Source organism: Mizuhopecten yessoensis, unplaced genomic scaffold (genome assembly GCF_002113885.1).
Source record: "Mizuhopecten yessoensis strain PY_sf001 unplaced genomic scaffold, ASM211388v2 scaffold11009, whole genome shotgun sequence".
NCBI classification, from domain to species: Eukaryota; Metazoa; Mollusca; class Bivalvia; order Pectinida; family Pectinidae; genus Mizuhopecten; species Mizuhopecten yessoensis.
The window spans coordinates 1,107,420-1,119,508 of record NW_018408833.1 but is presented as its reverse complement, the minus strand read 5'-3'; the positions used below and the strand labels follow the sequence as shown (position 1 = coordinate 1,119,508).

Here is a 12,089-nt window from a genome sequence, read left to right as displayed (position 1 = left end):
ATAAATGTACATAGAAGTACATATTACTCCAAAAACGACACATCCTGCTTAAAAAGCAACTATTGGTGTTAAAGTGAAAAAAGGATGATGAGCTTGATAAAGTGTTCAAAAATGTACAAAGTTTACCTTTTCATTTAATTTTGACAGGTCAAACTCCCTCTGGTGTGTTATTTGTGAGAGAAAGGTAATCGTACACAGAAAAAACTTTGATTCTAACCGGCTAAACACCTCCAGAGTGTCAGTTGTAAGAAATGGTCATCTTACACAAAAATACCTTTAAATTTTGACAGGTCAAACTCCCTTCAGTGTGAAAGTTGGAGGAAAGGGTATTAATATTCCCGAAAGACCCTTTCAGACTTCAAACTCCCTTCCCATTGAAAGTTGTAAATAAAAAGTAATCTTACAGTGAAAAAAACTTTTATTTCAACAGATCAAATTAACTACCACAAGAGTGATAGTTATAAAAAGGTTTTCTTACACAGAAAACCCTTTAATTTTGACATGTCAAACATCCCACAGTGTGGAAGTTGGAGGGAAAATAAAATTACTCTGAAAAACCTTTAATTTTAACAGGTCAAACTCCCTTCAGTGTGAAAGTTAAAGAAAAAGGAAATATTACTAGGAAAAACCTAATTTTTAACATGTCAAGCTACCTCAAAGTAATAGTTGTAAGACAAAAGTAATCTAACACAAATAAACTCTTCAATCTTGAAAGGTTATACAATGTATTCCCGCCAGGGTGAAAGTTGTAAGATAAAGGTAATATTACTCCGAAAACCCCTTCAATTTCTAGAGGTCAAACTCACTCCAGAGTGAAAGTTGTAAGATAAAGGTAATATTACTCCGAAAACCCCTTCAATTTCTAGAGGTCAAACCCACTCCAGAGTGAAAGTTGTAAGATAAAGGGAATATTACTCCGAAAACGCCTTCAATTTCTAGAGGTCAAACCCACTCCAGAGTGAAAGTTGTAAGATAAAGGGAATATTACTCCGAAAACGCCTTCAATTTCTAGAGGTCATACTCACTCCAGAGTGAAAGTTTTAAGATAAAGGTAATATTACTCCGAAAACCCCTTCAATTTCTAGAGGTTAAACTCCCTGCAGAGTGAAAGTTGTAAGAAAAAGGTAATATTGCTCCGAAAAAAAATGTAATTTTTACAGGTCAACCACCCTCCAGAGTGGCAGTTAAGTAAGAAAAATGTATTCTTACACAGCCAAACCTTTTAATGCTGAGACAGATCAAAGTCCCTTTGTTTGCTCCTGGTTCCTATGTGTAGCATTTAGTTTTTGTGTTACACTGTTTCCTACTTTCACTTTTATCATTACAAATCTTACAAGTGTTTTTCAGAATTGCTTGCCCAGGTTTTGATACCATTAAAATATAGCATTGATAATATCCATACATGCAATATATGACTGGAGACACACAGTGATGATATTAAGTAAAGTATAAGTTTTGACTGAGAACCGTCCAAATCAATTCTCATTATTGCACAAAAATGCCATTTATTAGCTGGCATGGTGACCCTCCTAGAGACCATAGAAGGAAGCTCCAATTACTTTACAATTGAATAAGGTAATTGATGACAAAATCGTCTTTTGTTTCGACACAGATTTTGATGTGATGTAGAAAGAAGAACTTTTAATAAATTACACAAATATGTTCAAGCTTTGTCAAAGGTCCAGCATGATAAAGTATAGTGTGTCCCATTGTTGATAACCTAGTCACCTTATTTGATCATCAAGGAAATATTTTTTGTATCGAATAATTTGATCAGAAACAATGCATGTATCTGTATTATGTAGAGATTTAAAATTGATGAATTTTATTGAAAAATGTTAGCATTCGATACAGACTGCTTCCTGCAATAAAACCAGATCCAGTTTTAATACGAAGTCTAGGTTGTTCAGTCACTGATCCAAACCAAATCTAGGTAGAAGGCTTTCAACCAAACCAAAATTTCTAAAAGTTAAATCAGACTAGATCTTAAATTCATTAAGTCACTATACCAATTCACCTAGAGGTAGATTAATTAACTGCTAAACCTGACCATATCTAGATTTAACTCATTCACCCCTGAAGAAACCTGACCATGTCTAGATTTAACTCATTCACCCCTGAAGAAACCTGACCATATCGAGATTTAACTCATTCACCCCTGAAGACAAATTTGAAATCTTCCAATTCAAAGGTTGGAATAATTCAGTGTGAAATTTCAGGGGTGAATGGGTGATTAGTTGCTAAGTCAAACTAAATGTAGAATAACTAGACACTAAACCTGAACGTGAGGCAGACTTAAGCTGCTAAACCAGACTGGATCTACATTTCCTGGTCCATCAATTGAACACTTGAAGTTTCACATCTGACGTCTAGCTATCTTGGCCCCTCCACCACATCCTCCCTAGATTTCAATCTCTCTAGGTAAATTGTCACTCTCTCAAACTCTGCATAGGTTTCCAGGTCACTCAACCAAACCCTCACCAGGTACTTCAGCACTATAACTTTCTTGGTATCTGGGTCATTTGGCTAAAGCCTTCGTAGTGAAGGTCATTCAACCAAAACTTCCCTCACTAATAAACTCCCTAGGTATCTAAGTTGCTAAAACAAAATCTCCCCAGCATTGGCCACTCTACCAAAACCTCCCTATGTATCTAGGTTGCTTAAACAAACCTTTTCTAGGTATCACTGCAGTCGTTAAAACAAACAATCCCACGTGCGTATATATATCATATAGTAATCTAGTTTTTTCAACCAAACTCTCCCTAGGAATCTGGTCTATGGAAACCAAACCTACCTAGGAATCTGGTCTATGGAAACCAAACCTACCTAGGAATCTGGTCTATGGAAACCAAACCTACCTAGGAATCTGGCTGCCTAGATATATAATTCACACAAAAATGCCTCCTTAGGTACCTGGGTCAACCATCAGAAGTCTCTCTAGAGAGGGTCACTCGACCAAAGCCTCTCTAGTTAGTTTGCTTAACCAAAGCGGCAAAGCATCTCTAGGAAGAGTCGCTCAACCAAAGCCTCTAGGGAGAGTCACTCAACCAAAACCTCTTAAGAGAGGGTCGCTCAACCAAAGCCTCTCTAGGGAGAGTCACTCAACCAAAGCCTCCCTAGGTTTTACTGTAATTGCTATAACTTAGTATCCATCACAGAGCGTGGACGCTCAATAACAACATTATTTTGGGGACTAACTTCACCAGTGTTAGCGACTGGCACTGAACTGTTACCCATAACATCTGTCCCACTTTCCTTAGTTTTCACGGTTTTGTCCTTGTCTGTCGTCTGAACTCGTGCCACTGCGATGTGTAGACACTGAACCCATTGTTCTATGTTCTGTTGTCCTTTGGCCTTGAACATATAGGTTTGATCGCCCGTGAATATCTCGAAGGCTTTTGGAATGTCTCTGACACCCTTACGAACAGCTTTAACACTCTGAATCTTGCTGACTGGAAGTGTTTCTTTTCTCTACAATAGGAAACAAAACCAAGGTAGTCAATATTCTACAGTCCACAGTGTCAAAAGGGTTAACAAGGTTCTGTTACATCAGGCAGTGTAAGTATGCAAGACATACACTATACATGTATGTTAGTACATGTTTCGTGTGGAGATATCAGCATGTTTATATAATTAAAAGACATAATAGTTCATATTAGCAACTGAAACTGCTGTGCAGTATACTGTAGCTAAGGGCCATCCGGGTAAATACGGACAGGCGGGCAAATATGGACAGTTCTTATATGAATCAGACATAATCCATAACATATGATTAAATAATACTCTGTTCAGGCTCGACGTAGATCGTTCTACTGGTATCGATGTATGTCTTTATTGGCGGACAGTAACCAGCATATCCCAAAGTCTAAAAATAGCAATGGCTTGTCTAATAATATTCGTTGTCATGCTATAGCTAGCACCTTGCGACATGTCCGAAAACTTGATTTTCGGAAGCGATGTCCGAAAGATAAGCCACGATTCGAGACAACAGTTATGTTACAATTATCTTCACAAAAACCAAATATATATCCTTTATATTCTACTCTTAATGTTGTTACTTATATTTTTAAAATTGCAGTAATTTATGAATAAGAAAATTTGAGAAAGAACATTTGTGTCTGAGGCGTCCGTAATTACCCCCAGCTTTTTATTAGGCGAGTAAATACGGACAGTTATTAATTGATCAATTAATATTTGGATGGCTCTTACTGAGATTGTTTTGACTCCAGTTAAATCAAAAAATCAAAATGAGGCTTTTACGTTGATTTCTTTTTACAAGCAAACATCTGGTATCAGAATAAACACAATTATACACCTTAATAGATTGTGTTTAACTACATTTTGTTAACTACATTTTGGACTCGCCAATATCACAAANGGGGGGGGGGGGGGGGGGGGGGGGGGGGGGGGGGGGGTTAGTTATAAATTACAAACTGCTCTGTATGTTGTATGCCGACAGGATAAGAACATGAACCCTTGAGCAGAACATAAAGCAATCAGCAATCCCTGGCCAAACATTTTGACCCGTTTCTATGGTTTTATTGGGTGAATGCATAATAAGAGTAGCGTGTCTGTAATTACCCGACACATGTCCGTATCACAACCGATTTCTATAAATTCCGTATTTTGGTTTATATTTTAGTGTTCATTTTACCGACCAAACAAAAGCATAACTAAAAATAGCAACAGAAAGGGACCTTCATTCTGACGAATATGTTCGTAGATGATATCTATGATAGTTCGCACACAGCATGTTGATTAACTGTACCAAGGAGCTTGTTTTAGCAGTCATCATTTTAAAAGTGTCCGGGTTTTTTCCGGATGTCCCCTAGTGTATACGACGTACTAGATATGGTGTATATGGATATTTAACACTATATCTTTACACATAAATGTTATCCTATATATATGTCTGTCTTATTTCAAACCCGACAGGAGGCCTGGGCTTGTTATAGGTCTTCATGCAATCAGGTCTGCTTTGTGTCAATTTTTTTTTTTTATTACATTACAGTGTCAATAAGCAGTGGCATGTGTTATCTCATTTACCCCTGAAGACACATTTGAACTCTTCCAATTCAAAGGTTGGAATATATATAGTTCATTATGAAATTTCAGGGGTGAATGAGTTAACAAGGTCCACAGTCGATAGATACTTACAGAGTGACTCTTGTTGTAAGTGATCTGTGCCCCTGACAATGTAAAGTATCTGGTCTTCCAACGTTTCAAAAACTTCCATCTTCCTTTCTTCTCTTTCAGTTGTCCCTATAATTTAAATCATTCATGTTTAAGTAGTGTGATTCCATTGTTTGAGGTACAATTAGTATATTACATGAAACGATGCACAGTCTGGGAGTAACAACTATTTTATAATCCTCCTACTAAACTTATGAAAACAGGTAGATGTAGACTATGGATTCCTCTAGGTCTGTGCCCAATATCGGCTGCTGAGCAATACCAGCAAGGCATTCTGGTCTTGTGATATGAAGATTTCTATTCCGTCTTTGCGTATTGCAGAGTTATCTTCTCTTGGGAGCAGGTATTGATTGTTATTGGCCTGTGTGAGAAAATTACGTCGTTTTCTCAAAAATCGATTACGTTACTCTCACAAACAAGTGACGTAACAATCAATACCTGCTACCAAGTGAAGATAACTCTGCAATACGCAAAGACGGAATATAGCAATATACAGTACACAGGAAATACAAAATCTAAGCCACTTCCATTGATCACATTCCAAGTGGTTGGACTAGTTGAACCAGATATGTTTTTGTATGATACAGGCTTAGACCTAGCAGTAGGTGTGTTGTTCCTTCAGGCAAGCCTTTACAAAGATATTTAAGGCCGGTATAACTATGTTTTAACATTTGAAGATCTGTCAGGCTTTACCTAAGACAAGAATTACTGCTATCGTGGAGTATTTATTCTTCTAAAGATTTAATTAAGGCTAGAACTACAGCTATCTCAGGGTTGTAATTCTGATGCAGATTTAACTAGACTAGAACTACAGCTATCTCAGGGTTGTAATTCTGATGAAGATTAAACTAGACTAGAACTACAGCTATCTCAGGGTTGTAATTCTGCTGAAGATTTAACTAGGCTAGAACTACAGCTATCTCAGGGTTGTAATTCTGATGAAGATTTAACTACACTAGAACTACAGCTATCTCAGGGTTGTAATTCTGCTGGAGATTTAACTAGACTAGAACTACAGCTAAGTCAGGGTTGTAATTCTGCTGAAGATTTAACTAGGCTAGAACTACAGCTATCTCAGGGTTGTAATTCCGCTGAAGATTTAACTAGGCTAGAACTACAGCTATCTCAGGGTTGTAATTCTGATGCAGATTTAACTAAACTAGAACTAAAGCTATCTCAGGGTTGTAATTCTGATGAAGATTAAAGTAGACTAGAACTACAGCTATCTCAGGGTTGTAATTCTGATGCAGATTTAACTAGACTAGAACTACAGCTATCTCAGGTTTGTAATTCTGCTGAAGATTTAACTTGGCTAGAACTACAGCTATCTCAGGGTTGTAATTCTGATGAAGATTTAACTAGACTAGAACTACAGCTATCTCAGGTTTGTAATTCTGCTGAAGATTTAACTTGGCTAGAACTACAGCTATCTCAGGGTTGTAATTCCGCTGAAGATTTAACTAGGCTAGAACTACAGCTAACTCAAGGTTGTAATTCTACTGAAGATTTAACTAGGCTAGAACTACAGCTATCTCAGGGTTGTAATTCTACTATTCTGATGCAGATTTAACTAGACTAGAACTACAGCTATCTCAGGTTTGTAATTCTGCTGAAGATTGAACTAGGCTAGAACTACAGCTATCTCAGGGTTGTAATTCCGCTGAAGATTTAACTAGGCTAGAACTACAGCTAACTCAAGGTTGTAATTCTACTGAAGATTTAACTAGGCTAGAACTACAGCTATCTCAGGGTTGTAATTCTGATGCAGATTTAACTAAACTAGAACTAAAGCTATCTCAGGGTTGTAATTCTGATGAAGATTTAACTACACTAGAACTACAGCTATCTCAGGGTTGTAATTCTGATGCAGATTTAACTAGACTAGAACTACAGCTATCTCAGGTTTGTAATTCTGCTGAAGATTGAACTAGGCTAGAACTACAGCTATCTCAGGGTTGTAATTCTGATGAAGATTAAAGTAGACTAGAACTACAGCTATCTCAGGGTTGTAATTCTGATGCAGATTTAACTAGACTAGAACTACAGCTATCTCAGGTTTGTAATTCTGCTGAAGATTTAACTTGGCTAGAACTACAGCTATCTCAGGGTTGTAATTCTGATGCAGATTTAACTAGACTAGAACTACAGCTATCTCAGGTTTGTAATTCTGCTGAAGATTTAACTAGGCTAGAACTAGAGCTATCTCAGGGTTGTAATTCTGATGCAGATTTAACTAGACTAGAACTACAGCTATCTCAGGGTTGTAATTCTACTATTCTGATGCAGATTTAACTAGACTAGAACTACAGCTATCTCAGGTTTGTAATTCTGCTGAAGATTTAACTTGGCTAGAACTACAGCTATCTCAGGGTTGTAATTCTGATGCAGATTTAACTAAACTAGAACTAAAGCTATCTCAGGGTTGTAATTCTGATGAAGATTGAACTAGACTAGAACTACAGCTATCTCAGGGTTGTAGTTCTGATGAAGATTAAACTAGACTAGAACTACAGCTATCTCAGGGTTGTAATTCTACTATTCTGATGCAGATTTAACTAGACTAGAACTACAGCTATCTCAGGTTTGTAATTCTGCTGAAGATTTAACTAGACTAGAACTACAGCTAACTCAAGGTTGTAATTCTACTGAAGATTTAACTAGGCTAGAACTACAGCTATCTCAGGGTTGTAATTCTACTGAAATTTTAACTAGACTAGAACAACAGCTAAGTCAAGGTTGTAATTCTGCTGAAGATTTAACTAGACTAGAACTACAGCTAAGTCAAAGTTGTAATTCTGCCGAAGATTTAACTAGACTAGAACTACAGCTATCTCAGGGTTGTAATTCTGCTGAAGATTATACTAGACTAGAACAACAGCTAAGTCAAGGTTGTTATTCTGCTGAAGATTTAACTAGACTAGAACTACAGCTATCTCAGGGTTGTTATTCTGCTGAAGATTTAACTAGACTAGAACTGCAGCTATCTCAGGGTTGTTATTCTGCTGAAGATTTAGCTAGACTAGAACTACAGCTATCTCAGGATTGTAATTCTGCTGAAGATTTAACTAGACTAGAACTTCAGCTAAGTCAAAGTTGTAATTCTGCCGAAGATTTAACTAGACTAGAACTGCAGCTCTCTCAGGGTTGTAATTCTGCTGAAGATTATCCTAGACTAGAACAACAGCTAAGTCAAGGTTGTTATTCTGCTGAAGATTTAACTAGACTAAAACTAAAGCTAAGTCAAGGTTGTAATTCTGCTGCAGATTTAACTAGACTAGAACTACAGCTAAGTCAAAGTTGTAATTCTGCTGAAGATTTAACTAGACTGGAACTACAGCTAAGTCAAAGTTGTAATTCTGCTGAAGATTTAACTACACTAGAACTACAGCTATCTCAAGGTTGTAATTCTGCTGAAGATTTAACTAGGCTAGAACTACAGCTAAGTCAAGGTTGTAATTATGCTGAAGATTTAACTAGACTAGAACTTCAGCTAAGTCAAAGTTGTAATTCTGCCGAAGATTTAACTAGACTAGAACTGCAGCTATCTGAGGGGTGTAATTCTGCTGAAGATTTAGCTAGACTAGAACTACAGCTATCTCAGGTTTGTAATTCTGCTGAAGATTTAACTAGACTGGAACTACAGCTAAGTCAAAGTTGTAATTCTGCCGAAGATTTAACTAGACTAGAACTACAGCTAAGTCAAAGTTGTAATTCTGCCGAAGATTTTACTAGACTAGAACTACAGCTATCTCAGGTTTGTAATTCTGCTGAAGATTTAACTAGACTGGAACTACAGCTAAGTCAAAGTTGTAATTCTGCCGAAGTTTTAACTAGTCTAGAACTACAGCTATCTCAGGGTTGTAATTCTGCTGCAGATTTAACTAGACTAGAACTACAGCTAAGTCAAAGATGTAATTCTGCCGAAGATTTAACTAGACTAGAACTACAGCTAAGTCAAAGTTGTAATTCTGCTGAAGATTTAACTACACTAGAACTAGAGCTATCTCAAGGTTGTAATTCTGCTGAAGATTTAACTAAACTAGAACTACAGCTAAGTCAAAGTTGTAATTCTGCTGAAGATTTAACTACACTAGAACTAGAGCTATCTCAAGGTTGTAATTCTGCTGAAGATTTAACTAGGCTAGAACTACAGCTAAGTCAAGGTTGTAATTCTGCTGAAGATTTAACTAGACTGGAACTACAGCTAAGTCAAAGTTGTAATTCTGCCGAAGATTTAACTAGACTACAACTACAGCTATCTCAGGGTTGTAATTCTGCTGCAGATTTAACTAGACTAGAACTACAGCTAAGTCAAAGTTGTAATTCTGCCGAAGTTTTAACTAGTCTAGAACTACAGCTATCTCAGGGTTGTTATTCTGCTGAAGATTTAACTAGACTAGAACTGCAGCTATCTGAGGGGTGTAATTCTGCTGAAGATTTAGCTAGACTAGAACTACAGCTATCTCAGGATTGTAATTCTGCTGAAGATTTAACTAGACTAGAACTACAGCTACCTCAAGGTTTTAATTCTGCTGAAGATTTAACTAGCTATCTCAGGGTTGTAATTCAATCTGATTAAAATTGGATCTTTGCATCATTCCTGTTTATTGATGTTGCGTGGAAGATCTAACATCATCCCATATAAAGGGTCACGTCAGAGGTCACCTTGAATGCATTATTGTATTTTTACCAAGCCAATCACAAGGCAAGACAACTCTTTCAACCAATGCGAAAGCACTCTCTTACCTGTTTCAGTTCAGCTCTAAAGATGGAAACTTCCCTATGCGACATACTGCAAAATGTTCTACCAATTTTTCAGATATTGTTAAGCCGATCATCAGTTAACTTCAGTTTTAGGTTAAAATTTTTAATAGCAACATCACCAGAGAAGGTCGTCTCTTTGATTTCAAAGCAAAATCCACAAATTACACAAACGTTATCTTGTAGATAGACATGGCACGGTGCCATGGGCGCCGCCAATTTTTATGCTCATTTGACACTTATCTGACCTTTAGTGTGGCCAGTGTGATCTGATATCATTACATCATCACTTACAGAAAAGTTTAAGCTCTCATCTGATTGGGTAATGCAGAGGTCCCCTGAACCTGACCCTTAACAGGACGTTGTTAGATATTCCATGCCACATATCAGTAAATGGGAGCTATGCAAAGATATAATTTTAATTAAATTGGGTTGCCATTCTGTGGTAGATCTAACCAGACTAGAATTAAGGCTATCACAGGGTTGCCATTCTGTAGTAGATCTAACCAGACTACACTTACAGCTATCACGGGGTTGCCATTCTGTAGTAGATCTAACCAGACTAGAATTACAGCTATCACAGGGTTGCCATTCAGTAGTAGCACTAACCAGACTACACTTACAGCTATCACAGGGCTGCCATTCTGTAGTAGATCTAACCAGAACACATACAGCTATCACATGGTTGCCATTCTGTAGTAGATCTAAGCAGACTACACTTACAGCTATCACAGGGTTGACATTCTGTAGTAGAACTAACCAGACTACACTTAAAGCTATCACAGGGTTGCCATTCTGTAGTAAATCTAACCAGACTACACTTACAGCTATCACAAGGTGGCCATTCAGTAGTAGATCTTGCCAGACTAGAATTAAGGCTATCACAGGGTTGCCATTCTGTAGTAGAACTAACCAGACTACACATACAGCTATCAGAGTGTTGCCATTCTGAAGTAGATCTAACCAGACTACGATTACAGCTATCACAGGGTTGCCATTCTATAGTAGATCTAACCAGACTACACTTACAGTTATCACAGGGTTGCCATTCTGTAGTAGAACTAACCAGATTAGACTTACAGCTATCACAGGGTTGCCATTCGGTAGTAGAACTAACCAGACAACACTTACAGCTATCACGGGGTTGCCATTCTGTAGTAGATCTAACCAGAACACATACAGATATAACAGGGTTGCCATTCTGTAGTAGATCTTACCAGACTACACTTACAGCTATCACAGGGTTGTCATTCTGTAGTAGATATTACCAGACTACACTTACAGATATCACAGGGTTGTCATTCAGTAGTAGAACTAACCAGACTACACTTCCAGCTATCACAGGGTTGCCATTCTGTAGAAGAGGTTGTCATTCTGTAGTAGATCTTACCAGAATACACTTACAGATATCACAGGGTTGCCATTCTGTAGTAGAACTAACCAGACTACGATTACAGATATCACAGGGTTGCCATTCAGTAGTAGACCTAACCAGACTACACTTACAGCTATCACAAGGTGGCCATTCAGTAGTAGATCTTACCAGACTAGAATTAAGGCTGTCACAGGGTTGCCATTCTGTAGTATATCTAACCAGACTACACTTACAGCTATCACAGGGTTGTCATTCTGTAGTAGATCTTACCAGACTACACTTACAGATATCACAGGGTTGCCATTCAGTAGTAGAACTAACCAGACTACACTTACAGCTATCACAGGGTTGCCATTCTATAGTAGATCTAACCAGACTACACATACAGCTATCAGAGAGTTGCCATTCTGAAGTAGATCTAACCAGAGTACGATTACAGCTATCACAGGGTTGCCATTCTGTAGTAGATCTAACCAGATTACAATTACAGCTATCACAGGGTTACCATTCTGTAGTGGAACTAACCAGACTACACATACAGCTATCAGAGTGTTGCCATTCTGAAGTAGATCTAACCAGACTACGATTACAGCTATCCCAGGGTTGCCATTCAGTAGTAGATCTAACCAGACTACACTTAGAGCTATCACACCGTTGTCATTCTGTAGTAGATCTAACCAGACTACCCTTACAGCTATCACAGGGTTGCCATTCTGTAGTAGAACTAACCAGACTACACTTAGAGCTATCACAGGGTTGT

The 12,089-nt window shown here is 37.7% G+C and overlaps 1 protein-coding gene across 3 annotated transcripts in view; it reads right to left on the bottom strand.

Moving 5' to 3' along the window:
- Positions 1-2,157: 2,157 nt before the first annotated feature.
- Positions 2,158-12,089, bottom strand: part of LOC110464574 (ventricular zone-expressed PH domain-containing protein homolog 1-like) — a 25,365-nt gene continuing 15,433 nt past the window's right edge. Inside the window, exons 15-17 of one of the 3 annotated variants that reach the window (XR_002464513.1) lie at positions 5,158-5,262; positions 2,795-3,471; positions 2,158-2,762 (exon numbers count right to left, since the gene is read on the bottom strand). Coding sequence is in view for 1 of the 3 variants with exons in the window: in XM_021519851.1 (XP_021375526.1) it covers positions 3,136-3,471; positions 5,158-5,262 (441 nt within the window). In the remaining 2 variants the exon portion in view is untranslated. Of the gene's footprint in view, positions 3,472-5,157; positions 5,263-12,089 lie in introns of all 3 variants that reach the window. The other 2 variants (XR_002464512.1, XM_021519851.1) reach the window with 2 other exon arrangements.